At 67.3% G+C, this 27,499-nt stretch overlaps 1 protein-coding gene across 2 annotated transcripts in view; it reads right to left on the bottom strand.

Moving 5' to 3' along the window:
* MTCL2 (microtubule crosslinking factor 2) overlaps positions 1-25,172 on the bottom strand; it is a 41,951-nt gene extending 16,779 nt beyond the window's left edge. The window contains exons 1-4 of one of the 2 annotated variants that reach the window (XM_075901484.1): positions 24,237-25,172; positions 8,762-8,986; positions 6,714-6,872; positions 5,092-5,154 (exon numbers count right to left, since the gene is read on the bottom strand). In XM_075901484.1, the coding sequence (XP_075757599.1) occupies positions 5,092-5,154; positions 6,714-6,872; positions 8,762-8,986; positions 24,237-24,860 (1,071 nt within the window). In that variant the 5' untranslated portion in view covers positions 24,861-25,172. The remainder of the gene's footprint in view (positions 1-5,091; positions 5,155-6,713; positions 6,873-8,761; positions 8,987-24,236) is intronic. The other variant, XM_075901483.1, reaches the window with a different exon arrangement.
* Between the last annotated feature and the right edge of the window lie 2,327 nt (positions 25,173-27,499).

Raw genomic sequence — 27,499 nt, 5'->3', positions numbered from 1 at the left:
GCTCTGCATTCACACGGCGCTGGGCCTGTTCTGAGGTGGGGGGGACACAGCCGCTCTGCATTCACACGGCGCTGGGCCTGTTCTGAGGTGGGGGGGGACACAGCCGCTCTGCATTCACACAGCGCTGGGCCTGTTCTGAGGTGGGGGGGACGACACAGCCGCTCTGCATTCACACGGCGCTGGGCCTGTTCTGAGGTGGGGGGGGAGGACACAGCCGCTCTGCATTCACACGGCGCTGGGCCTGCCCTGAGGTGGGGGGGGCACAGCCGCTCTGCATTCACACGGTGCTGGGCTTGTTCTGAGGTGGGGGGGGGGGGACACAGCCGCTCTGCATTCACACGGCGCTGGGCCTGTTCTGAGGTGGGGGGGGACACAGCCGCTCTGCATTCACACGGCGCTGGGCCTGCCCTGAGGTGGGGGGGGACACAGCCGCTCTGCATTCACACGGCGCTGGGCCTGCCCTGAGGTGGGGGGGGCACAGCCGCTCTGCATTCACACGGTGCTGGGCCTGTTCTGAGGTGGTTGGGGCGCATGGGGGGGGGCACAGCCGCTCTGCATTCACACAGCGCTGGGCCTGTTCTGAGGTGGGGGGGGGCACAGCCGCTCTGCATTCACACGGCGCTGGGCCTGTTCTGAGGTGGGGGGGACGACACAGCCGCTCTGCATTCACACGGCGCTGGGCCTGTTCTGAGGTGGGGGGGGGGACACAGCCGCTCTGCATTCACACGGCGCTGGGCCTGTTCTGAGGTGGGGGGGGGGACACAGCCGCTCTGCATTCACACGGCGCTGGGCCTGCCCTGAGGTGGGGGGGGCACAGTCGCTCTGCATTCACACAGCGCTGGGCCTGTTCTGAGGTGGTTGGGGCGCATGGGGGGGGCACAGCCGCTCTGCATTCACACAGCGCTGGGCCTGTTCTGAGGTGGGGGGGGCACAGCCGCTCTGCATTCACATGGCGCTGGGCCTGTTCTGAGGTGGGGGGGGGGGACACAGCCGCTCTGCATTCACACGGCGCTGGGCCTGTTCTGAGGTGGGGGGGGGGGGACACAGCCGCTCTGCATTCACACAGCGCTGGGCCTGCTCTGAGGTGGGGGGGGGGGGACACAGCCGCTCTGCATTCACACGGCGCTGGGCCTGTTCTGAGGTGGGGGGGGGGGCACAGCCGCTCTGCATTCACACGGCGCTGGGCCTGTTCTGAGGTGGGGGGGACACAGCTGCTCTGCATTCACACGGCGCTGGGCCTGTTCTGAGGTGGGGGGGGGGGGGGACACAGCCGCTCTGCATTCACACGGCGCTGGGCCTGTTCTGAGGTGGGGGGGGGGACACAGCCGCTCTGCATTCACACGGCGCTGGGCCTGTTCTGAGGTGGGGGGGGGGACACAGCCGCTCTGCATTCACACGGCGCTGGGCCTGCCCTGAGGTGGGGGGGGCACAGCCGCTCTGCATTCACACAGCGCTGGGCCTGTTCTGAGGTGGTTGGGGCGCATGGGGGGGGCACAGCCGCTCTGCATTCACACAGCGCTGGGCCTGTTCTGAGGTGGGGGGGGGCACAGCCGCTCTGCATTCACATGGCGCTGGGCCTGTTCTGAGGTGGGGGGGGGGGGGACACAGCCGCTCTGCATTCACACGGCGCTGGGCCTGTTCTGAGGTGGGGGGGGGGGGGACACAGCCGCTCTGCATTCACACAGCGCTGGGCCTGCTCTGAGGTGGGGGGGGGGGGGGACACAGCCGCTCTGCATTCACACGGCGCTGGGCCTGCTCTGAGGTGGGGGGGGGGCACAGCCGCTCTGCATTCACACGGCGCTGGGCCTGTTCTGAGGTGGGGGGGACACAGCTGCTCTGCATTCACACGGCGCTGGGCCTGTTCTGAGGTGGGGGGGGGGGGACACAGCCGCTCTGCATTCACACGGCGCTGGGCCTGTTCTGAGGTGGGGGTGGGGACACAGCCGCTCTGCATTCACACGGCGCTGGGCCTGTTCTGAGGTGGGGGGGGGGGACACAGCCGCTCTGCATTCACACGGCGCTGGGCCTGCCCTGAGGTGGGGGGGGCACAGCCGCTCTGCATTCACACGGTGCTGGGCTTGTTCTGAGGTGGGGGGCGCACAGCCGCTCTGCATTCACACGGTGCTGGGCCTGTTCTGAGGTGGGGGCACAGCCGCTCTGCATTCACACAGCGCTGGGCCTGTTCTGAGGTGGGGGGGGGACACAGCCGCTCTGCATTCACACAGCGCTGGGCCTGTTCTGAGGTGGGGGGGGGGGACACAGCCGCTCTGCATTCACACAGCGCTGGGCCTGTTCTGAGGTGGGGGGGGGGACACAGCCGCTCTGCATTCACACGGCGCTGGGCCTGTTCTGAGGTGGGGGGGGGGGGACACAGCCGCTCTGCATTCACACGGCGCTGGGCCTGCCCTGAGGTGGGGGGGGCACAGCCGCTCTGCATTCACACGGTGCTGGGCTTGTTCTGAGGTGGGGGGCGCACAGCCGCTCTGCATTCACACGGTGCTGGGCCTGTTCTGAGGTGGGGGCACAGCCGCTCTGCATTCACACAGCGCTGGGCCTGTTCTGAGGTGGGGGGGGGACACAGCCGCTCTGCATTCACACAGCGCTGGGCCTGTTCTGAGGTGGGGGGGGACGACACAGCAGCTCTGCATTCACATGGCGCTGGGCCTGTTCTGAGGTGGGGGGGGGACACAGCCGCTCTGCATTCACACAGCGCTGGGCCTGTTCTGAGGTGGGGGGGGACGACACAGCCGCTCTGCATTCACACGGCGCTGGGCCTGTTCTGAGGTGGTTGGGGCGCATGGGGGGGGCACAGCCGCTCTGCATTCACACAGCGCTGGGCCTGTTCTGAGGTGGGGGCACAGCCGCTCTGCATTCACACGGCGCTGGGCCTGTTCTGAGGTGGGGGCACAGCCGCTCTGCATTCACACGGCGCTGGGCCTGTTCTGAGATGGGGGGTGCAAGGGGGAGGGCACAGCCGCTCTGTGCTCAGACAGCGCTCCACACCGCCCTGCGGACGGCAGCACACCCAGCACAGAGCTGGTTTGTCTAAGGGCTGGGACTGTCGATGGTTCATTGCCTTGGGCTGTACAGTCACCGAACGCCCTCCCCCGCCTGACAGCTGCTGAAGGGTGGTCCCGTAAGCCCTCCCGTCTCTGCCTGTGCCTAGAGGGGGGAGCCCAGCTGGGCCCGTCTGGCTGTTCTGCCCGCGGACCTGTGGGGAGACTCCAGCGCCTGTGGGAGACAGTCCCCTTGGGGAGGCTGCCACGGCCGTGAGTCCTCTCCCCGCTGACAATGGTGCGGCGAGCTGGGCCGGGCCGGCACCGATCCCCAGGCTCTGTCAGGGCAGCCTTCCAGGGCCCCCTCGCCCAGGACAGAGCCACGCCTGGGTGGTGGGGGTCCGATCCCAGAGGGGCCAGAGCATTCCCACGCTGCGCCCTGCATCTCAAACCAAGCCAGGCTGGGCCCGGCGCCATGTGTGCCAGGCAGGCAGCCGGAGAGCCAGCCCCGGGGAAAAGCTCTGCTCCGCGGCACGTCACCAGCCAAGGCCCCGGGCGCCTTTCCTGGGCTGCCCCTGGGCACGAGGGCGGTTTGGCTCCCTGAAGATGAGCTCACGCCCAGGGCCCGCTGGCTGTAAATCCCAGGGAACGCTTTTCATTTCCTGCTGCAGGGCGGGAGAAGGCGAGTGCCTAGGAACGCTGCACCCTGGGGACAGACGGATCCCTCCCTCCCTCCCTCCTTCCCAGGAAACGCTCGGGATCGGTTTTCCAGATGGCCAGTACAGTTTGAAAATTCAAATGCAACTGCCACGCCTGAGCTGGCGTCCCCCTCGGACGAGCAGCCGCTCTCAGCTCTGCCAGCTTCCCGGGCTGCTTTCTGAAACCCAGGAGCGGCTCCCAGCCGTCTCGCTCGCGGCGTGGAGATGGGCAAACCCCCAGGGGACAGAGCAGCCGGCACGTGGCCCTGTGTTCCCCTGCGGCCGATGCCCGAGCCGTGACGCACTGTGCGCTGCCGGGGGCAGGAGACAGCCCTTAACCTGCCCTATCCGGGCCAAACTGCCATGCGCCCGGCAGAGATTTCCACATAGGCCTTAGATAAAAGCCGCGTTTTCAACCCAAACTGCCCGCAGCTCCCACAGCGAACCCACGGGCAGATCTTCAAAAGGGCTCCGCTCCGCTCATGCTGAACCCTGCTCGGGGGTCTGCCCGGGAGCTCAGCTCGTCGGAGCTTTGCCACCTCACTCCTGCAGATCGGCACTCCGGGCGGCCAGGGCGAAGGTGCCTGGCGCTCCAGCAGCACGCAGGTGACAGGCCCTGTCTGAACGCCACCATCCCACCTTTCGCCCTGGCCCCTCGCCCACAGCCCAGGGAGGAGCACGGGAGGAAACACGAGGGGAGGCGGGAGGATGAACCAGCTCCCCAGTGAGCGCCGGGCGGCTCTGGAGACAGCAGCGCAGCCGACAGCGATGTTACCGGTCAGCCCTGTCCTGCCCCCAGCCCGGGTCAGCCCTCGCCAGGCTTTTCCCGCGTCCGCGCCCGCAGCGACATCTCGAGCCCGCCCCGCTCGGATTAGGAGACAGTCAAAGTGGCCGAACGCCCGACAGAGACCAAGCCCTCCCCTGTGGAGCCCGTCTCGGCAGGGAGACCTCACGGCACCCACTAGCCCGGCTGCGTGCGGCAGGAACAGGGCCCACGCCGCCGCCCCTGCGCAGGCTGAGCCTGTGACCGATCTCACGGCGGAGCCGGGACGCTGCTCTAGCCAGGCGCCCGGGAACGGGCAAGGGACCTGTCCTCTGATGCCCGCCCGTGCCGAGCCCGCGTCCCAGGCCAGAGCACTGCTGGGGCAGCCATGGGACGTTCTCCGGAGACGAGCCCAGCTCGGCCTGAGTCAGCAACACGGCTCTCCGCACGGCCCTGGCCCGGAGGCCCCCAGCACCTTGTGCGCGCGGCCAGGTTCCAGGCCCAAAGCCTTTATGAGAACCCCCCCCCGCGCCCGCCACTAGGCCCTGCTGGCCAGGCCTGGACACTGCCGGCTGCGCGGTGCCCCCACCCTGCCGCTGACGGAGCCCTGGGCCGACGGGCTCAGGACAGGTACCTGGACTGACGGCTTCTTCTCCGGCTTCCCCAGAGAGCGGGAGCCCCGTTTCCGCAGCGAGTTCTGGGGGGAGCAGAGACGAGGGTTACGCAGAGCCGTGCGAGCCGCGCCCGCGCCCCACCCCTCTGCTCGCTGCCCCACCCCAACCTCCCAGCCCCCGGGAGATCAATCGACCCGCTTCAAAGCCGGACCCAGCGCCTGCCACGCCACCTGCTCAGCGAGCTCCCCTGCCCACAGCCCCCTGCCCGCGGCCAGCCTTGGCCACGTGTCGCGAGGGGGGGCCGGGCAGAGCTGCCGGCAGCTCCTGGAATCCCTCGGCACTCACGGCTGCTGCAGGTGGGAGTGCCCTGGGCACCGAGCCAACCGCAGGGAAGTGCAGCCAGCCGGGTCGGGGCTCCCATGGGTTAGAGCGGCACAGCCGGGGCTGCAGGCAGCACGCCGATTCCTGGGTCTCCCCACTAGGCCACGCTGCCACCCCCGTTTCTAGGAGCAGCCAGTGAACAGGGGGATGTTCCTCCCGCGAAGTGGTGCCTGGAGCTAAAAAGGCCTCTCAGCACCCTGTGCAGCGTATCTAAAGCAGAGCCTGGCGCCACCTCTCCGGCTTCTCGCCAGCGCCCTGGGAAACCTGCATCGGCACAGAAATCCCAGCACACGCCTGCCGGAGCCGCCCAATACAGTGCCCCGGGCCCGGAGCCGCCCCCTCGGGCCAGGCTCCCCGCAGCGCGGCACGCTGCCCCGGGCCCGGAGCCGCCCCCTCGGGCCAGGCTCCCCGCAGCGCGGCACGCTGCCCCGGGCCCGGAGCCGCCCCCTCGGGCCAGGCTCCCCGCAGCGCGGCACGCTGCCCCGGGCCCGGAGCCGCCCCCTCGGGCCAGGCTCCCCGCAGCGCGGCACGCTGCCCCGGGCCCGGAGCCGCCCCCTTGGGCCAGGGCATGTGGGTACCGGCCCTTTGCCAGGCAGATCGGTGGGGAGCCTCGCACGCGGCGGCCCGTCCCCAGCATGGAGGGCGCCGAGCAGGCTCCAGTGGGCACCACGCTCCTGGGCTGCTCCTACAGCTTCCTGCCTCCCCCCGACCTGCACCCCTTGTGACGTAGTGGGGGGCTGTGCACTCCAGGGCCCGAGGCCCACTCTGGGGGGCATTCGCTGGTCATGGGCCGTGGGCAACCCCTACTGGCCTGCGTCTGAGCACTGCCCAGCGGGGGGCGCCCCAGGCCGGTTCTCACCTGGCCAGGAACCGGGCTGCACAAAGGGAGGGGCGGGGAGAGTGTGGAGAGGGGCAGTGTTGGGGCCCCGCGGGTCGGACGCACTCCAGTCAGCCACGCCAGCTGCCCAGGGCGCCTGCCAGGGTCAGGGCCTGCCGGGACCCGCCCTGCCGTGAGGTGCAAGCCGCGCGCCCCGAGGTGCACGTCCCAGCAGCGCTAGCGCCAGTGGGCAGGGAACAGGACTCCAGGCCGGGGGCGGGGGAGACCGGTCCTGGGAGGGCTGGCAGGGTCGCCACTCCCTGGGCGCGCTGCCGAAAGGGGAGCAGAGAGGCCTGCGGGTTCCCAAGTGCAGAGAGCCCGTAGCCCCACCCAGCCTGCCCCCGGGGCTCAGAACACCCCCGCGGGGGCCGCCCGGCCGCTCACCTCCCGCAGCTTGTCCATCTCGGTCTGAAGCACCTGCTTGGCCAGCTCCGTCTCGACCAGCCTCTGGCGCAGGTCCTCGTTCTCCTCCTCCAGCCTGGCCCGCTTCTTCTCCACCACCGCCAGCTCGCTGTGCAGCCGCACGGACACGTCCTTGGCCACCTGCCGGCAGGCAAGTAGCTCACACCGGCTGCCCGGGTCACAGAGCGCACCAGAGAGAGGGGCACCCGGGTCCTCCCGCACCCGCGGCCTTGGGGACTGAAGAGAGCCACCCGGAACCCCTTACCGCCACGCCGATCCTGCTTCTGCATGCCCGGCAGTGCCCTAGGAACGTGGGCACAGCTGTGGGGCTCCATGGGGTGGGGGCTTTGATGAGCAAAGTGCCTGGGAACCCAGCGGGCGGCATAGGGCCGGTACAGACGGACACCCCAGGACAGAGCCAGGCGCCTGCCTCGCCAGTCACCACCCTGGTGGGGATGCGGCCAATGCCCGACACTCCTGGGCTCTGACCTGCCCAGCTAAGCCAAGCTCCCGCTGCGAGCCCGTCCCAGCGTCAGCAGGGCAAGCAGGGGCTGCAGAACCCGCCCCGCTCTCAGCCCGGCAGGGCCAGCCCCTGCCCCAGCCCCGCTGCTCTGGGGGCGCAGGGGGCTGCAGTGATACTAGACAGCCTGAGCTGCATGCCTGGGGGCCTACCGGAGCCGCGGGGTTTCCAGGAGGCGCAGCCCAGGGGAGTGTGGGACCAGACCCAATTCCCTAGCCCCGTGGCACCAGTCACGTTTCCTAACCTCTCGAGATGGAGGGCCAGGGTGCCATTCAGACCCAGCGCCCCGCCGCCCGCAGCTACCCTGCCTGACAGCACTGCACCAGGAGCTGGCTGTGTCAGGGCAGCAGCATCGGGGGCAGGGGCAGCGGGGGGGGGGGGGGGCAGCGGGGCAGTGTCCAGCACCCTGGCGGCAGGAAGCAAGGTCTGCCCTGCCATCCCCAGCAGGGTTTGGAGTTTGTCCCCCGGCGTGGGCAGCGGCCGTCTCAATGCACCCCCATCCCGGCCTCCAGCCAGTGCCGGGAGCGTTTGGCACACTGCTTTTCCAGGGTCAGCCCCTGGGCCCAGCTGCTCAGCACTGCCGTGTGGGGTCCTGTGGGGCTGCCCCCAGGCCCGGCTCAGCGGGGGGACCACGCGCTAACCTGAGCCCTGCAGCCGGGGGCTCTGCCTGGGCAAGGGAGATTACAGAGCACAGGCCCAGAGACTTCCCGTGGGAGGGAGAGGAAGCCAGGCCCTGCCCGGCTGCAAGCACCCTCCTCCTCCCCCGCCCCGCAGGGACTGCAGCGCGAGCCAGCTGGGGAGCTCCGGAGCCCTGCAGGGACTGGCCCGAGGGGGGCGAAGCGGGCTGTGCAGCCAGCCGAGGACCAGGCAGCGCCCTGCAAGCTGCTGGGTGCAGGAGCCCTGCTGAGAGCAGGCTGGTCAAGGCAAGGGGCGCCCGGCCACTGCGACTCCGGCGACGGGAGCCACGCGACGACACGGCAGCAAGGAAGGGCTCCAAGCCAGCTGGAGGGAGCCTGGCCCCGGCCCGGCGAGAACGCAAGTCAGGAGGCTGACCGGTCTGGGCTGCCCCAGATAGCTGCAAGCCAGGGCCAGAAAGCGCCTGCGGGATGCGTCTGCGCCGCACCTCCAGCTGCACAGCCCAGGCCCCGCCACGCCCATGCCGCAGGGGCGTCCCTCGCTGAGCAACCCCCTCGCTGGGGAGCGAGGGTCCGTCTGCGGGGCCCTGGGGTGTGGCGGCAGCACCCTGGAGCTCGGTCCCAGCTCACCCTACAGCTCTGCCCCAAGGAACATGGGTCACGTGCCACGGTCACCATTCCGCCCTGCCCCACGGCACCACGCCCCACGAAACATGGGTCACGTGCCACGGTCACCATTCCGCCCTGCCCCACGGCACCACGCCCCACGAAACATGGGTCATGTGCCACGGTCACCATTCCGCCCTGCCCCACGGCACCACGCCCCACGAAACATGGGTCATGTGCCACGGTCACCATGCCGCCCCACCTCTCACCTTGACGTCCTGCTCCAGGCTGTGGATGAGCTCGCCGTCCACCTGGCCGGTCTGTGCCACGCGCAGGCTGCGCCGCTCCGCCTTGCGCAGCCGGTACTGCAGGATGCGGCAGGTCTTGCTGGCCTGGTCCAGCTGCTGCCGGAGCTCCTGCAGCTGGTAGACATCCTCCTCCATGTAGACGTCTCTCATCTCTAGCATCTCCGCACGCAGCTCCTCCATCTCATCCTGGGACAGAGGGCCGCGCATCAGGGACAGCCCGCACCAGAGACCCCCCGGCCCCCGAACACCAACCCCAGCCTGGCGCCCCACAGAAAAGCTCCTTCCGCCAGGACTGCCCGTGCACCAGGCCCCCAGCCCCGAGCTGCCCTCCGAAACGACCTTGCATCCTGAGGCCGGGCTGGGGGTCCTTTGCCACAACTCCAGCTAGCACCAGCCCACTCAACATGCGGCAGGACAGCGGGGCAGCTGCAGCCCCAGCCCCACCGGCCTCTCTGAATTGAGCCCCCCTAGCTGCCCAGGCCCGCTGTGGTCCCCTCTGTGCAGCGCAGGCCACGGAGCAGCCCCACGATAAACCCTAGGGCAGGTCTGCGAGAGGAACAGCCGGGCCTACAGGAAACCTGCCCCGGGGAGAACTCTCAGGGACCCCTCCCAGCTCCAACGTCAGCGCGATCCCGGCCCCAGTGGGCAGGTTCAAGCCAGACCCCTCCCCCCGCAGCAAAACAGCCTGGGGGCTTGGCCCAGGGCCCGGGGTACCAGGAGGGACCTCAGGCCGAGGAGCCCGGCGTCGAACTCTCAGCCCCTGGCTCCAAACCCCGAAGGCCACCGGCCCACAGGCCCCTTGGAGCCAGGCCCGGCACCGGCAGCGCCAGGCAGCACGTGGCACGAGCGGGGCGAGTGCTCTGCCCAGCCAGGCCCGGGGGCCCCGCTGGGCCGGCTCAGAGGCCAGCAGGGAAGCAGCTGACGGGGCCACACGAGCGCAGGTGCCTAGGACCCTGCAGGGCTTCGCAGAGGCACCGAGTCCACAGCCAGACCAGGCCTCGCCCTCTGCCGGCACCGCTCCCGCGGCCTCCGGAGAGCGGGCGGGCGGGCGGGCGGCCCCTCGCTCTCTCCCTAGCCGGCCCCAAGGCTGCGAGCTGCCTGCCCGTCCTTCCCATCGGAGATCCAGGCTGCACCTCTGCCCCCCCTCCCCCCCCAGCGCCACTGGCTCCCCCACACGTTCTGCAGGCCCCTTCCCAGCCAGAGGCAACGGCTTTGCTTGGCAGGCGGGCTGGGGGCTGTCCCGGGCTTGCGGTGCAGGGCAGGCTGGAGCTGGGGGACGGGCTGTGGCCGGCCCGCACGACAAGGCCACGCAGCCGGAGCCTGTGGGCCCTGGGGAGGCTCTGGCCGAGCTCCAGCAGCTGCTCCAACGGCCACGTTTCCAGCCCACGCCCAATCCCTGCAAAGCCAGCCAAGCCCTGGAAGTGACCCCAGCTGGGCAGGCAGCCCAGCCCCGCAGCAGGGACAGGCCTGGGTGGGAGCAGGGAAGAAAGGAGCCGCCCCCTGTGCAAGTTCCCTTCAGGCAGGGCCGGGGGGACAGGCGGCCGGGCCGGGGGGACAGGCGGCCGGGCCGGGGGGACAGGCGGCCGGGCCGGGGGGACAGGCGGCCGGGCCGGGGGGACAGGCGGCCGGGCCGGGGGGACAGGCGGCCGGGCCGGGGGGACAGGCGGCCGGGCCGGGGGGACAGGCAAGTCGGGGTGAGCCACGTCGCCCAGGCAGAGCCGGCCCAGCGGTAGCAGCTGGGAGCCAGGACCCTGGGTTCCCTTCTGGGCTCACCCGCTGCCGGGGGCAATTCACGGGGCTGCTTGGTGCCTCTGGCGCCCCCCTGGAAAGGGAGCCCTGCCGAGGCACCTGCTGAGGCAGCCAGGTCAGCCTTTAGGGCTGTACAGGAGTGAGACTGGGATCCTGCCTTGCCTCAGCCACCCCCCACCGCCGCCCGCCCCCCCAGCACAACAGTCACCATGTCGCTGGGCGCCCCGCGACCCCCCCACAGCACAACAGGTGCCGCGTCTCCGGGCGCCCTGCTCCCTGCAGTGAGAAAAGGGTCGGGGGCCGCCTGGCTCAGCTGGGGCAGCGCGACAGAAGCGGCAGCTCAGCCCAGGGCGTGCGGGCGGACAAGGGAGAGCTCTCCCCCGCGCCGGCTGTGCAGCAGGCTGCCCTGGGCACGTCTCACGCTGCAGCCCCAACCCCACAGCCATCACCCTGCGTCCCCGGCGCGAGGGGAACTCCAGGCGTCCTGCAGGCGCGGCCCCTCGCCCGGGGCCGCAAGTCCCTGCCCTGACGCTCCGGCTTTCCCTGAGCAGGTTCGGGGGTGGGGCCAAGGTACGAATCCCCCCGGCCTCCCATGCGGCGAGTCCCTGGCTGTGGCCGTCACGGGGCCTCTCGCCCGAGCCAGCGGGAACAAAGGCCCAGCAGCCCGGCTCAGCCGGCACGTCAAGTCCGATGAGAAAATGAGGCATCATCTCCCGGGGCACCCAAGGCTGCGGCTCAAAGCGCCCGCACAGCACTGCCCCCCCACGCTTCCCGGCCCCAGGCACGTACACCCCAGGGGGCTGGGCTCCAAGCCCCACTCGCACGGGGGGGCCGGGGGGCTGGGCTCCAAGCCCCATTCGCACGGGGGGCTGGGCTCCAAGCCCCATTCACACGGGGGGGCCGGGGGGCTGGGCTCCAAGCCCCATTCGCACGGGGGGCCGGGGGGCTGGGCTCCAAGCCCCATTCGCACGGGGGGCCGGGGGGCTGGGCTCCAAGCCCCACTCGCACGGGGGGGCCGGGGGGCTGGGCTCCAAGCCCCATTCGCACGGGGGGGCCGGGCTCCAAGCCCCATTCGCACGGGGGGGGCGGGGGGGCTGGGCTCCAAGCCCCATTCGCACGGGGGGGCCGGGGGGGCTGGGCTCCAAGCCCCATTCGCACGGGGGGGGCGGGGGGGCTGGGCTCCAAGCCCCACTCGCACGGGGGGGCCGGGGGGCTGGGCTCCAAGCCCCACTCGCACGGGGGGGCCAGGGGGCTGGGCTCCAAGCCCCCTTCGCACGGGGGGACCGGGGGGGCTGGGCTCCAAGCCCCATTCGCACGGGGGGGGCCGGGGGGCTGGGCTCCAAGCCCCCTTCGCACGGGGGGACCGGGGGGCTGGGCTCCAAGCCCCATTCGCACGGGGGGGCCGGGGGGCTGGGCTCCAAGCCCCCTTCGCACGGGGGGACCGGGGGGGCTGGGCTCCAAGCCCCCTTCGCACGGGGGGACCGGGGGGGCCGGGCTCCAAGCCCCATTCGCATGGGGGGGCCGGGCTCCAAGCCCCATTCGCATGGGGGGGCCGGGCTCCAAGCCCCATTCGCACGGGGGGGCCGGGGGGCTGGGCTCCAAGCCCCATTCGCACGGGGGGGCCGGGGGGCTGGGCTCCAAGCCCCATTCGCACGGGGGGGCCGGGGGGCTGGGCTCCAAGCCCCATTCGCACGGGGGGGGCCGGGGGGGCTGGGCTCCAAGCCCCATTCGCACGGGGGGGGCCGGGGGGGCTGGGCTCCAAGCCCCATTCGCACTGGGGGGCCGGGGGGCTGGGCTCCAAGCCCCATTCGCACGGGGGGCTGGGCTCCAAGCCCCATTCGCACGGGGGGGCCGGGGGGCTGGGCTCCAAGCCCCATTCACACGGGGGGGCCGGGGGGGCTGGGCTCCAAGCCCCATTCGCACGGGGGGGCCGGGCTCCAAGCCCCATTCGCACGGGGGGGCTGGGCTCCAAGCCCCATTCGCACGGGGGGGCCGGGGGGCTGGGCTCCAAGCCCCATTCGCACGGGGGGGCCGGGGGGCTGGGCTCCAAGCCCCATTCGCAGGGGGGCAGCGCTCCATGGTTCCCCTGCCTCCCCCCTTCCGCAGCCCTTTCTACTTTGGCACCGGGCGAGTGGCGACGCCGGCGACCTAGCAGAGCCAGGAACAGAGCCTACCTCCTGCCTTCCCACCCAGGGCCCCGGCGCTCACTCGCCCCCCAGGCTCGGCCGTGTCTGGGCCTCGGGGTCCAGGTGGCTCCGCGCGCCCCAGCCCGCCATGCGCCATTGCCCAGGCCAGAGGGGGACACGTCTGGCCCAAGGTGCACAGAGAAGCCATGAGCAGGAAATGGAGCCAGGGAGCCTGGCGTGAATCTGCCCAGCAGGAAGCCCCCCCAAGAGCCTGCTCTGTGACCTGGCCCAGGCCCCCCAAGGCGGCCGCTGTTGAGCTGACAGGCAGCCAAGCCACCCGGGGCTACGAGCCCAGCTGCTCCCCAGAGCCCGGGGACGCGCGCAGCCCGCAGAGCCCAGCTCCTCTTTGGCACCAGTTAATCGGCCGCGGCCGGAGGCCCACACTGCCGGCACCCCCGGGCGCTCGGCGCTGAGGGGAGCGTCTGTCCTAACAGGCCCCGTGTGCCGGGCCGTGGCTGCCCGGGGCCCTGCCGTCACGGTGCGCAAGGGGGACACACAGCGAGCGCAGGGAGAGCGCGGCCTCGCGGGCGACGCGTCTGGAGAAAGGCAGCAGCCTGGGAAGAGAGCAGCATTGTTCGAACCACGGGGGCTGCCACTGCACCCAGCGAACGCGGCCCCGGGCCAGGGCGTGCGGCGGGAGCAGCAGCCTGCCATGCTGAGGCAGGGCGGGGTCACTGGAGCGCCTGGAGGAGACCAACGCAGGGGCGGGGCCGGGCAGCACAGAGCACAGGACACGGGGGGCTGGGGAGAAAGGCCTCCAATGTAAGGAACCCGGCACCCCCAAGAGCTGCCTGACCTCACAAGACCAGCCTCAGATGCCAAACAAGACTCACGCACGGAACCAGAGGCCAGCACAGAGCCAGCAGCGCCTCAGGTCTCGCACGCACCCCGCAGCACAATGGCTGGGCAGCCACGGAGCCAGGGCTCCCTCCCCTGCCCCAGGGCTCACGCCACCACCCCCCCAGCACTCCTGCCTGGCACACATGCGCGCACACCCCAGCGCTTGCGCCCGATACATGCACACACCCCAGCACTCGCGCCCAGCACACGCACACCCCCTGCTTGTGCACACACACCCCAGCGCTCATACCCGGCACATGCGCACAACCCCCCCCCAGTGCTTGCACCGGCTCACGCACACCCCCAGCGCTCATGCCCAGCACACGCACACACACACCCCAGCACTCATTTCCAACACACACGCGAAGCCCCCCCCAGCACCCACCCCCCTCTCTCACGCTGGGGATTCATGACTGCAGAGCTCTGCTCTGCACACCCCCGAGACAGCCTCCGCTGCTGCCCGCGACGCCCCTCGCCCCCTTCCCGCGGGATTACTGGCCCTGGCTTTTTTATAACGGGCAGGGACAAAACACTAGAAAGGGTTTAAAACACATGAAACACCTGACGTGAAATCGCGACTCCGCGGAAGCCGGCGGGCGCTCTGCCACTGGCTCAACGGGCACATCTGCACTGTGGCGACCGCACCGGGCTGGCCGCTTCACGCCGAGGGGGCGCCCCTCCCTCGCGGGGTCCCATGGCCACTGCCGCTAAGCAGCCCCTTGGCCAGCCCCGTGAGCCCGAGTGGCAGGCACGGGCCGGCGGCGGGATTTTAACCACAGTGCCGCCAGGGCCAAGGTTCAGCGCCAGGCGGGACAGGCCCCCGCGCAGTAAAGGCTGCAACCAAGCACGGAGCCCAGCCTCTCACGACACCGTTCATCCCAAGCTCGTTCAGGCTAGCGGCGTTCCACAGGGTTCAGGTACGTAGCCCTGGAGCCCTTGACTCCTCGCGGCACGGCAGTCAGCTCCCCCGAAGCCGGTGTGCACGGGTGCCAGCTGTTAAGCCAGCTCCCTGCAATGGGAGCCACATCCCCACTTCAGACAGACCTGGCCACAGGCTGGCTCCGGCACACCCAGCAAACAGAGACCAACCGCACTCCAGAGCGGGCCCAGGGAGAGAAAGTGAGCCTGGTCCAAGAGCCGGGACATCCCACAGTACTGGTCTGTAAGACGAGACTCCTGGCACAGAGATCGGGCACAGAGAGCACGCTTAGTACGTCTGCGGAGGATCCCAAGCTGGGAGAGGGGCAAGTGCTCTGGAGGACGGGTCATAATTCAACATGACCTGGCCACACTGGAGAAATGGTCTGAGGGAAACAGGATGAAGTTTAATAAGGACAAATGCAAAGTGCTCCACGTAGGGAGGAACAATCCGTTTCACACACCCAGAATGGGCAGCGGCTGTCTAGGAAGGTGCTGCAAAAGGGATCTAGGGGTCAGAGTGGACCACGAGCTAAATGACTCAACAGTGTGCCACTGTCGCAGAAGCAGCAAACAGGATTGTGGGAGGCATTCACAGGAGCGTTGTGAGCAAGACACGAGACGTCATTCTTCCGCCCTACTCTGCGCTGGTCAGGCCTCACTTGGAGGATTGTGTCCAGTTCTGGGCACCGCATTTCAAGAAAAATGTGGAGAAATTGGAGAGGGTCCAGAGAAGAGCAATGAGAATGATGAAAGGTCTAGAGAACACGACCTATGAGGGAAGGCTGAAGGAATTGGGCTTGTTTGGTTTGGAAAGGAGAAGGCAGAGGGGACACGAGAGCGATTTTTTAGTACCTAAAAGGGTGTCACAAGGAGGAGGGAGAAAAATTGTTCCCCTTGGCCTCTGAGGACAGGACAAGCAGCAATGGGCTTAAACTGCAGCAAGGGAGGTTTAGCTTGGACATTAGGAAACACTTCCCAGCTGTCCGGGGGGTCAAACACTGGAATAAGTTGCCCAGGGAGGTTGTGGAATCTCCACCCCTGGGGATATTGAAGAGCAGGTTGGACAGACGCCTGCCAGGGATGCTGGGTTCGGCCGTGAGGGCAGGGACTGGACTCAGTGCCTCTCGAGGCCCTTCCAGGGCTGGGAATCGAACCCAGCAGGGAGCCAGCGGGGGCTGATGCAGGGTAATGCTGGTCTCTGGGGCGTTAACTGGGGGGAGCCGGGGGCGGTGGCAGTGCAGGGGCCAAGCCAGGCAGAAGGGCTCACTTGAAGAGCAGGCTGCAGAGGCCAACGGGGCTTGCTGCTCTCCCTGCGCGCATGTGGGGGGGGGCCCAGAGGAACACCGCAGCCGGAAGCCACAGGGCGGCAACAGAAAGGCAGGCAAAGCCAGAGGCCGGTGGAAGGGCAGGGAGCAGCCGCCGGGCGAGAGGCTCCCAAGCGGAACGCTCAGGCCAGGTCCCAGCAAGCGCCAAGGCCTGCGAGGGGCGGCAGGGGCGAGGCGGGCTAGGGGGGCGGAAGGAAAGGGCGGGCGGGCGAGCAGAGACGGGAACACGAACGAAGGCAGAGCAGGGAGCCCGAGTCAGCAGGATGTCGGGGAACCGGGCCAAAGCCCAATGACCTTTGCCTCAGACTGGGCAGCTCCCCTGGCAAAGCTGCTCGTCAGGAAACGAGAGAGAAGCACCAGCAGCTGTCGGGCTGAGCACGAGCAACCCGCCCAGGAGTTCGAGAGACGCTGCCCAGCGAAGGACCTGAGCTGCCAAGCGAAGCATGAACTCGGGCCGCGAAGGCTCTGGAGAGCGCTGGGGAGACCCAGACCGTCCCAGGAGCCTGACATAAGACGTGGCAGACAGGACCCAAAGGGAAAACGAGCTCCGTCTCTGCAGAGGAAAATCCAGCCTGCTCCAGTTCTGGGCGGGGGGGGGGAGAAATCAGCCAAAAACCGAGGCTGAAGGAGAACCAGGAGACACCGCTTGGATGCTCAGTGAGCCCCGGAGAGACTCCCCAACAAGAGAGAATTCAGGAAATTAGGCTGGCCCAGGTCCATTGCTCAGGGGTGTGAAATCCACACTCCCAAGTGAGGGACTCAAGCCTACCACCCAGGTGTAGGCAGCCCCAGGGCCAGCCGGCTGCCGCCTGGCGGGGAGCTGCTTGGTACACCAGTGGGAGAAGGCTCCTCTCGGCCCAGGCTGTGTCACGTTACCGGAGTTCAAGGGAAGCAGCCAGGTCACTGCAGCGCCCATGGGGGGGTTTGCCCCAAAAGTGGGTACGAAGGGGGCCATGGGAGCTTCCCATCTACTGAGCCTGTACATCCTACTCATGTGATTGTCTAATGTCTGTGTGTGGAGCTATAGGCATGGACTCTGCACGGAGACTGGAAGTTTCTTGGTACGTGGCTGAGCAATGGGCTCAGCCTATGGACATGCTAATTAGCAAGGCTCCAGGGACAATAGGTCTCTTAAGTACCAGAGACCCACCTGGGAAGGAATCTAGGTGCCTGGCCACTGACCACGAGACTGTCTGCAGCTTGGAAGAGCCAGGCGGCAATATAAATAGGCCATGTGGCCGACTCCATCTTGGTGCTCAGCTCAGCTCTTCGTCCCAGAGGCAGCCCCACAGGGATCAACGAGCCGGGAAGAACTGTGGACCCATCCGGACACAGGATGTGCACCAAGGACTTTTAAGCCAGCAGCTGTAACATCTCTGCTAGAAGCTGCACCGAGAACTGGGAGATTCGATGCATGTAACGTACGATACTTTAACAGCCTCACTCTCAGGCTTTTCGTTCTTGTGGCAATAAACCGTTAGATGGTAGATTCTAAAGGACTGGCCCAGCGGGTAAGATCCAGAGTGTAAATTGATCAGGACCTGTGGCTGGTGTCTTGGGACCAGACAGAACTCGTTCGGGGAAGGTGAGATTGGGTCCTAAACCCCCCACTTGTGTGTTAGGCCCGGGGATGTCTGGGGCATGGAGAGAGCTGGGGTGTCCGAGGGGTTTTGCTCATGAGGCTTCTGGCTGGCCAGATCGGCAGCAGAAGCGCTCAGTGGGACTAGTTTGTGGCCTGTTTGGGAAGGTCTCCAGAGCCCTGAGTATGAGCGATTTGCCCTGAGCGGACGCCCTCAGCTGAGCCCCGGCCCAGCCCAGCCTGGCCCAGGCTGCATCCACACTGACCCGCGCCACAGGCACAGCTGTGTTGCAGCAGCCAAGCTCCGCCAGGAATCAGACTGAGGAAGAGAAAACACAGAACTCAGCCGCTCGTGGTCACCTGGCGGGAGGCGCCCCGCGGTCCCCACTCTGACCCCAGCGGCCGCTGGGCCAGATGCAGAACGGGGAGGCAGCAAAGCGAGCAGGCGACCCAGTAGTCTGGGTCTCATGTAGAGAGGAGCCTGGGAAGACCCTCAGAAAGCCCTAAAACCAGAGACCGACGCGCAGGCAAGTCCTCGGAGCACGGTGACAGCAGGGCAAGGCCCAGGGTCACTAACACGGACGGGCTGCACGTTACTTGCTCCCACTCAGGAAAAGTCCCTGCCCCATTTTGGGCAGCGCAGACGAGGTATCTCAGGGACAACCCCGGACAGACCCGCCCCTGGAGAAAAGCAGCTCTGGAGCTGGGCTGTGCCTATTGCATTGCAGCGCTGGACACCCTGCCCTGCAGGAAGCACAAGGGGCAAAGGGCCAGCCACCAGCAATGAACCTGCTGCACGGGCGCCGAGAGATTTAGGATCCAGCCTGGCAAACACGCCCGCCTGGGCACGATTTCCCTGTCGTGCGCAGCCCCCGGCCCGAAGCCAGCAGGGTTGGGCTTACGGAGCGGAGTGACTCGGCGCAGCAGGTTATAACTGCCCCAAGGACGTTTCGTACCATGCCCCCGTCACACCGAGACCCCCTGGCACCAACCACTGGGCGCGAGCGTCGCGGGGCTGCCAGGACAGCAGAGGGAACGCCCCCTCCTGCCTGCCGGCACAGCGAGCGACTGCCAGCCCGGAGGGGCTCTCCCGACGCAGGTCACTGCTGGAGAGGACGGGGCCGCTCGCACCGGGACAGACAGGGAGGAGCCTGCGTTCTGCGTCGGGACACGAGGGACGGCAAGCCCAGGCGCAGGAGCAGTGTCCGTGCGCGGCGAAGGGGCTGCGGGCAGGGCGGGATGGGACGGGGGCAGAAGCCCATCGCTCTGCCGCAGCTGGGCCGCGCTGGGTGGCTGTGATCCGCCTGTCAAAGGGGATTACGAGCCAGCAACGACAAGGCGACACCTCCGCTGAGAGTCCAGAACAAAAGCAGCAGCTTTCAATTAGTGCCAGGGAGGGGATCAGGCCAGGGCTTGCCAGGGAACCGAGATGGGACTCCCACGGGGACGAGCAAGAAGGAAACTGCCAAGGCTTCCTGACCCCACGACAGGCTGTGCCCTAAGCCCCCGGGCCCCGACCCACGGGCACAGCTGACCCCACCCACTCCGCTGCTGCAGGCCTGCGCACGGGGGCCTGGCACAGCTCAGGGGATACAGGCCAAGAGCTACGAAGCACCGAAAACAGCTCCTGGGCCCCTCCCAAAGGGTGCAAGGGCCACATTTAAACCCACTACCCAGCCCCACGCAGGGCTGCCGGCTGCCACCAGGGCTGCACACACGGGTGACAAGAGCGACCATCCCCGATGCGCGTCCCCCCCGATGCGCGTCCCCCCCGATCCGTGTGGCTGCTTGAATCACGCCAAGGCCAGCAAGACCTTGTCTGCCGCTGCCTCTGCTCCAGGTAGGGTCTGTTCTCAGCTGCCCGCTGAGCCGGCGCCAGGGACAGCACCTGCTGCAGGAGAACGGGGTTGTGGTGCCAGCGGGCCTGGGACAGACCTGGCTGAGGGATGGGGGACCAGCCCCTACCCCTGCTCCCCTCTCGAGTCTGGGGCCAAATCCTGGCTCCAGGGGCCTCTCAGCCCCTTTACCCCTCTCAAGCCGGGACACAAAATCAACCAATTGCCTGTGAAAACCTTGCCCGGCTCCAGAGCTGCGGCCTCAGCCGGGGCAGGCGCGGTGGTGAGGGGATGTCACCGGCCAGGCAGGAGCGAGGGCAGCGCGTGTCCTGCAGACCAGGCCGGCTCCCATGGCTCTAGGCGCTGTCCCGAGCCGGGAGCACGTTGGCACGGGGCCAGGGTTTGCGTCTGCGCGTCTCGTTCTGCAAGCGAGCTGCTTTCCGGGCCAGTCGGCCCCGACAAGGGGAACGCCGGCCCGGAGAGCTGGGAGCCGCTGCGCTCCCGGCTTCCACGGGGCTCCAGTGCCTCGGCCTCGCCTTCCACAGAGACGCCCAGCGCCAGGCTGGCATCAGCGCTTCGGAGCTGCAGTACCGGAGGGGGCAGGGCGGCGCGGCCCGGCTCCGTCCCACAGGGCTGGGCAAAGCACCAGCTCCAGCACATCTGGGCTGCATGGAGGTTGGGCTGTAGGGCCAGCCACAGCCCCCACCCCGCCAGCAGAGCCAAACAGGTCGGGGCAAGGCGAACAAGTTGCAGCTGAGGCTTGCTCCAGATTCGCAACACCTGGCGCCACGCCAACGCAAAGGGGCAGGGTTTCAAACCCAAAGGGGCTGCAGAGTCTCGTCCTCACCCCCACCCCACAGTCAGGCCCACGCAGCTGGCAGGTTGGCCCACGCGGCGCCCTACGCTCTGCGGCCACTGGCACGGGGGCAACTCCCAGGCAGGAGCAGAGGCACACGGAGCCACAAGCCCCTGGCTTCAGATGGGAGCTGTGGCCATCTGAAAACCAGCAGCAGCCTCTGGGGTCCTGTCACACTGGGGTCCGGTGCCTCTGCCGGAGGAGGTGTGGGGGGGGGGTGCCCACAGCAGATCAGCAGCACGGTCTTTGGGCATCTCCTGTTCCGCGAGGTGAGAGCAGGAAAGAGCATCGACCGGCCCCGCCGAGCACAGCGCCCCCGGGGGCCCCACCGAGCACAGCGCCCCGGGGCCCCGCCGAGCACAAAATAGCACAAAGCAACTGGGAAGGCTGTTGGCAGGGGAGGGGCGCCGAGAAGCCAAGCCGGGGAGGAGCAGAGCCAGGTTGGAGCCCTGGGCAGTGGCAGGTCTCCGGCCATCTGTCAGTGTCGCCTGCCTGAGGGGGGTTGGGCTGGAGGTTCTGCCCTCCCCTTGGCCCACACTAGAGCCCCGGTGCCCAGCAGCTGCTGCAGGATCACATCGCAGCCCGCCACGGGGGCAGGCAGGCAGGCAGGGGGGCTCTTAAAGGCACAGCCCCTCCCTGGGACGCGCTTGCCTTCGGAACATGCAGGGGAGGCTCTCACTAGACTCCGGAGGCGGCTCAGGGCAGGTGCCCGCAGCAGAGCTCCCGCCCCCAGCTCCGGGAGGAGTCAGCGAGGGGCAGTCCTCTCCTCCAGCACCCGGCGCAGAGCGAGGCCGAGGGACCAGCCGTCGGAGTCAGAGGCTTCGGGGACAATCTTCCCGGCTTCTGCCCAAGTGCTCTTCCGGAGCGACCAGCACACCCAGGGTCTCTGCCTCGTCCCTGCTCCCCAGGCCAGGTGCGAGCCGCCAGCTCTCCGGACAAGCCCAGAGCTGAGCCGAGGAGTCTGCAAAAATCAGAGCCACCGAGACTCCACTCCCCACCAGGGGCTCCACGTGGCTCTGGTTCCAGCCCATCTTGCTACCGATCAGACCCAGCAGGTTCGGCACAGCACAGAGATCCTGCCCAGCAGGGCTGCTATTTTACCAAGGGACTCCCACCAAAACATCCCCTCTTAGTCTTAGTCCCGTGGGCCCCTGGGCAGCAGAGAGGACGGGGGGTGGGGGGGAATCAGTGTATTTGTTTTGCATCGCGACATCGCCCAGACGGGAAGCAATACTCACTGGGGAACCCCCCAACTGCGCTTTGCAAGGAAAGCTTCTGCCACCCAGGGCGTTGGGGGAGGGGGGCTGCCAGCTCGGCAAATATTCTGGCCCACTCAGTCATTTGGAGCAAGGGTGGGTGGGTTGAGGGTCCAGCAGGGGGTGCAAGCTGCAAGGTGAGGCCACCGTGGAGGGGCCTGGGGTACAGCGGGGCCTCCAGGCGAGGGCACAGGAGGGGTCTGGGGATGCTGGGAGATATGGCCCTGCTGCTCCCAGGCCGGGGGCTCAAACTTCCAGCTCGCTGGAGCAGTTGTGCAACGTGGCCCGGGGTCCTGGCGGGGGAGCGGGCCCTGCCCTTCCTGCCATCGGCCCGCCCTCTCCCTCCCATGGCACCCCCGCCCAAGGACAGGGCTTTGGGGATACCAGGAGGGCCTGGCATGGCGCAGCAGCAGTCAGGACCCCCCCAGAGAGGCAGAGCAAGCGGACCCTGCAACTGCCCTTCCCTGGCGTCCCTGCCGCAGCACCCGGCTAGAGATGGGAAAATGGGAGGTTTGTACACATGTAGCCACTGAAACTAACGCCAGCCGCTGTTACACCAGCTCCCCCACGAGCACTGGCTCCCGGAGCCGCGTGTCCCCCGCTGCTGCCTCGGAGACCCCCCGGCAGACTCTCTGGACTGTCTCCTAGACGCTCCGACTGACTTGCTGATCAACGCTTCCCTCTGGCCTTCACACCGAGCAGCCCGAGAACATGAGTCAACGTGGGGATCGTTCTATCCCGCGGCTCCCTGGAACCTCTCTACCACGCTGGGTTTCCTGTGCAGCCCTGCGGGAAAAGCTGCAGAATTCACACAGCAACGAGCTTTCCCCGGCAGCGCACCGCAGGGCGCGTCTGGAGCCCAGCGCAGGACTCCGCGGCCCCGGGCAGGGGCTCAGGAGAGTAACCGGAAACAAGCTTCGAGTACGCGGATAGACAAGTGCGAAAGGCGCGATCAGAGCTGCTGACCCTGGCCCACGCTCCCCATGCGGCGGAGCGTCACTCATCCGCCCGGACCTCGTCCCTGGCATCGGAGAACAGCGTTACGTTCCACAGCCTGTACGGCGTTCCGCGACTGAAACGCGGAAAGCCTGCTACCCTCGAGGGCTCGCAGCCCGCCACCAGCCCCGGCCGAGCTCTGCTTGGCGAGTGCCTAGCCTCACGGCCACAGAATTGCTGCTTTCCCTTTGCAAGCAAAGAAGCGTCTCGCCCCACGGCTGCAAAGCAAACCCTCCAGAAGTGACACCTGAAGCCAACCTTGCACCGGCTTCCTGAGCCTGCAGCCCCAGCGCCTCTGCAGAACACGGCCGTCGCCCTCGCGAAGGGGGAGCAGCGGCACGGCTGAGAAATCCACCCCAGCAGAAACCCTGCCCCTTTCCGGCCCAGCAGCAGAGGTGACCAGGGAAAGGTGCTGCCACTGGCACCGCCGGAGGCCTCGCGGCTGACCCCTCCCAGGGGCAGTAAGAGGCGTGTGCCACGCAGTCACCAGAAAGGAGTCACAGCTGGACAGACAGAACTGTTTCCAACGCACTCCGGGGCTTCCCAGCTCGCTGCCCAGCAGAACCCAAGCGCCGCCCTCCTCGCCCAGCGGGGAGCAAGCGCTTTGCGGACGGACGCGAGGCCTGAGCAAGCGTCCTCGTGGGGTCCCTCTGCCCAGCGCTCACCTCGGAGCTGAAATCCCAACACGCCCATAACCGCCTGGCCTCCGCCTCCGAGCTGCTCTCTCTGAGGCATCGGCAGCAGCTGGGGCCAAGGCATAAACTCCCCTTTCCCAACACGGCCCCGTGTGACGTGGCCCTCCCGACACAGAACCTGCCACACGCAGCCCAACCTGCACCACGGCCCCTGGGAACACCTGGGGGCGGCCCATCCCTGCAGCCTGGCCAGCCTCATTTGCCGGCTTTCTGAGCCCTTTCCCTCAAAGCACGGTCCCCTGTAGTCTCCAGCCTGCGCATCACAGAGCACGCCGCGCAGTGGCACCAGCTCCCTATTGCCAAAGCCCTTGTAACCCATCGACAATCCTGGTTCAAGGGCTAATGAATCGGACGGCAGAGCCACGGGCCTGGAAAAAGGCCCGAGGCACATGCAGGCGCCAGGCTGGCAGTGCATGCGAGGAAGAGCCAATGGAAACGACGCGATTTGGAAAATCGACTCCCGAAACGAGGCGCAGGCTGGGCGAGCCAGCCGCTGGGGTCACGGGCGGTGGATGCTCACAAGGGCTGAGAGAGCATCGCTTTGCTGTGAGCGGCCAGGCCCGGCAGAGCACGGCAAACTGACTCTGTGCTGAGCGGCCCCTGCCCTGCGCCAGGGCTACCCCCGCACCAGGCAGGCGGGCAGGGTGTGGCACAGGCCCCAGGAGCGGGGGCCCAGTTTGGAGCAGTCGTGACTTGCTGCGGAGGGCGAGGAAAGGTCCTTCCATTGCCATGGCGACTCCGAACATCTGCAGCAGCTCTGCTCCGGGCGGAGGGGCCTGGCCTAGAAGCCACTTCCTGCCAAGGGCTTTCAGGGAAAAACCCTCCCGGGGGGGAGAATCCCAGGTGGGCAGAGCCCTCAGGAGCCATCAAGTCCAGCCCCCTGTCCAAGGCAGGACCGACCCAACTGCCCGAGGGGGAGCGTGAGCCAGGCACCTGCATCTTGTGCGCCAGGCTCCCAGCGGCCCCGAGTGCCCGAGTGACCCGCACCCCGAGCCTTTCCGCCCAGCGCCCGCCCGTGGCAGGCCCAGCCAGGCAGAGTCCGGCCGCAGGGCATCGAACCGGCAGCAAGGCGTTTACAGCGGTACTGGCGTTCCGGGAGCGCGAGACGCGCGAGTCCCTGGCAGGGGGGCTCGGGGCTCGCCCCGACCTCACCCAACACCACCCGAGCGGCGTCCCCCGCCCGCCCCCGGCCCCGCACCTTGAGATAGTCGTTCTCGGAGCGCAGCTCCTCCAGCTCCCGCGCCAGGCCCTCGGGCCCCGCGTCCAGCAGCTCCTCGGTGAGGTCGGAGAAGGCCAGCGAGGCGCTGAGCGGCAGGCGGCTGCTGGCCATGGAGCTGGAGGGCTCGTCGGGCAGCGGGGAGGGGCCCGCGGCGAGCCGGGCCGGGGCGCTGCCCGGGGACTCGGGGTCGCTGCCGCCCAGCTCCAGCGAGGGCAGCTTGGCCTCCTCGGCGGCGCTGCAGTCCGAGCCCTCCGAGCTGCTGTCCGTCAGGCTCCGGGCGGGCGGCGGCTCCTCCCCGGCCGGGCCCCGGCACCGCCCCTTCGACTTGGCCCCGGCCCGGCCCGGCGCCCCCTTCCCGCAGCTCCGGCCCCCGGCGGCCTGCGGCGGCTTCCCCTTCCGCTCCGGCCGGCCGCCGCTGCCCCCGCCCGGCCGCCGCTGCCCGGGCCCCGCGCCCGGCTTCCCGCAGAACGCGGCGGGCGCGCCGGGGTGGCTGCGCCGGCTCTTGGCCAGAGACCAGCCGGGCACATCCTTGGGCCGGGCCGGGGACGGCGCCCGCGGCAGCTTCTTCTTCTCGGGCGGCGGCTCCGCCTCGGCCGCCTCCATGCGGGCTGCGCGCAGCTCACCGGCGCCGGAGGCTCGGCCCGCAGGGGCGCATCCCCCGGGCCCGCGGCTGGCTCCGGGCTGGGCTGGCCGGGCGCTGCGCTGCGCTCTGAGCTCGCCACGGGGCTGCCTCCTCCGCCGGCCGCAGCGCAGCGCGTCTGGCTGTCCCCGCCCCGCGGCCGCCGAGACGGTGACGCGCGCGGTCTGGGAACAAAAGGCGGAGAGGGGCGCCAGCGGGGCGGGGATCCTCGGGGCAACAGCGACCCGCTCCGGCCGGGCCGCGAGGGGGACCGGCCCCGGCACGCCCGGAGAGCGCAGCCAGGAAAAACAAACGGGGCCCCGCCTGCGCCGTCCGCTCGGGCCTGGTGCCGTTCGGACACCCCGAGGGGAGCCCCTGGACACTCCCCCGTCGTCCCCACGCCCGGCCCAGCCCGCGTTCCAGCTCGCCAGGGAGACCGGCTGGAAGCTCCTTCATGGAGCCCAGCACCTGTCCCCTTCTGCAGCATCAGAGAGGCCCGAGCATCTCCGCCCCTTTCTGGCTCCTGCACAGCCCTGCTGTGTGCACCCCCCAGCCCCGGCCCACAAGAGCCCTCAGCCTCTCCTGGCGCCGCCACGCCGGCTAGCGATAAACCAGGAGGGGGCTAGGCAGGTCGGTGCTCTCTGACTATTGGGGTTGTTTCCCTTCCTCCCTTGGGTCACATACCCAAACAGAGTTCCCCGGCCTGGTCCCTGGATGCCTTGGAGGAACATGGGCTCAGTCTGAGGTTCTAGGCTTGGGGTCCCCTTCTGGCTCCTTTATTATGACCTGGTGTCCCTCACGCCTGTACTGGACAAGGAGTCCTGTGGCACCTTATGGACTAACGGACGGATGGGAGCATACACTTTCGTGGACAAAGACCCACTCACATGCATCGGACGAAGTGGGTCTTTGCCCACGAAAGCGTATGCTCCCATCCGTCTGTTAGTCCATAAGGTGCCACAGGACTCCTTTTGCAGATCCAGACTAGCACGGCTACCCCTCTGATGCTTGACTCCTATACTCATTTGCCATTATTCGGAGGCACCATTTGGGGAGCACAGTTTGGGGATCTAGCAGTTTGGGGATCTAGCCCTCCGGAATTTTGTACAAAGTGGTCTACACAGCCTAGCACAGAGCTTCACGGGGAGTCCCCAAAACTGGCTGACCAGGCAACACGATGGCAGATAAACTTCAATGCTGCAAAATGCAAAGCAACGCACAAGACAAAACAGTGTCAGAGGGGGAGCCCTGTGGGTCTGTTTCAGCAAAAATAATGAGGAGACCTGTGGCATCATAAAGACTAGCACATTTATTTGGGCATCAGCTTTGCTGGGCTAGCATCCACTTCCTCAGATGCGAAATATAATCCCAAACACACGTGCAAACCATTGGTGTCTAAATTAACCGAATCCATCAATAAAGAGATTGTGGAGTCCTTGTGGATAGTGGTCTGAAAATATCAGTTCCCTGTCCAGTGGCAATGAAAAAAGCTAACCGAGTACTGAGACGCCTTAGGAAAGGGATCGATAACAAGATACAAAATATCATCTTGCCATTTGATAAATTCCCATATTGAGCATTGTGTGCAGATTTAGTCACCCCATCTCAAAAAAGAGCGGATTTGGGAAAGGTACAGAGAAGGCAACTGAAATGATCAGGAGCGCTGAACACCTTCCGTATGAGGAGAGATGAAAGAGACGGGACTTGTCAGTTTGGAAAAAAATGATCAAGAGGGAGACATGACATGTCTATAAAACTATGAATCATGTGGAAAAACTGAATAAGGAATGTTATTTACTCCTTCACATAGCACCAAGAACTAGGAGTCACTCAGGGTATGTCACTCAGGGTAGTTCGAACTAGGGTGGCAGTGTAGACATCCCCTCAGTGAAATTGATAAGCAGCAGATTTCAAACAAAAGAAAGCATTTCTTCACAGTCAACCTATGGAACTCCTTGCCAGAGGATGTTGTAAGGGCCAAGACTATAACAGGGTTCACAGCAGAACTAGATACGTTCCTGGAGACTAGGTCCCTCCATGGCAATTAGCCAGGATGGGTAGGAATCCAACATCATGTTCTGCTTGTCCCTCGCCTCTGTTTGCCGGAAGCTGGGAATAGGTGATGGGGTGGATCACTCAGTGGTTGCCTGTTGTGTTCATTCTCTCTGGGGGCCTGGCATTGGCCCCTGTGGGCCAACAGGACAGTGGGCAGGATGGACTGTTCTCTGACTCGGTCTGGCCGTTCTGATGTTCTTCCATAGAGTCCAGATGTATCTGCCCCGGCTGTAACCACTAGACCTGGAGCAGAGAGAGCCCAGGAGTCCCGATGGGGGGTCTCTCTGCAGAGTTAGGAACAAAGAACGAATGTGGATTGCAATTCTAAACCCAACAGTGTCCCTTGCTACGAGGTGGCAGAACATGTTAGTACTAGAGCCGAGCGGGGCTGTTGTGTCAGAATTAGACATGGGGCTCCTGTCAGCCAGCCACTAAATTATCTGACAAAAACCTTGAGTTTTCACGTGCCTAAGTAGCCCCTGGAAACATGGTTCAATTTGCCCCCCCCCCCATTAGTTGTAATGTCCCCCAACTTCAGTTGGTAACTGGGTTCAGTGGCTCCTCCCCT

This window comes from Pelodiscus sinensis, chromosome 18, assembly GCF_049634645.1.
Source record: "Pelodiscus sinensis isolate JC-2024 chromosome 18, ASM4963464v1, whole genome shotgun sequence".
Classification (NCBI taxonomy): domain Eukaryota; kingdom Metazoa; phylum Chordata; order Testudines; family Trionychidae; genus Pelodiscus; species Pelodiscus sinensis.
This window is presented reverse-complemented; position numbering and strand designations above follow the sequence as displayed.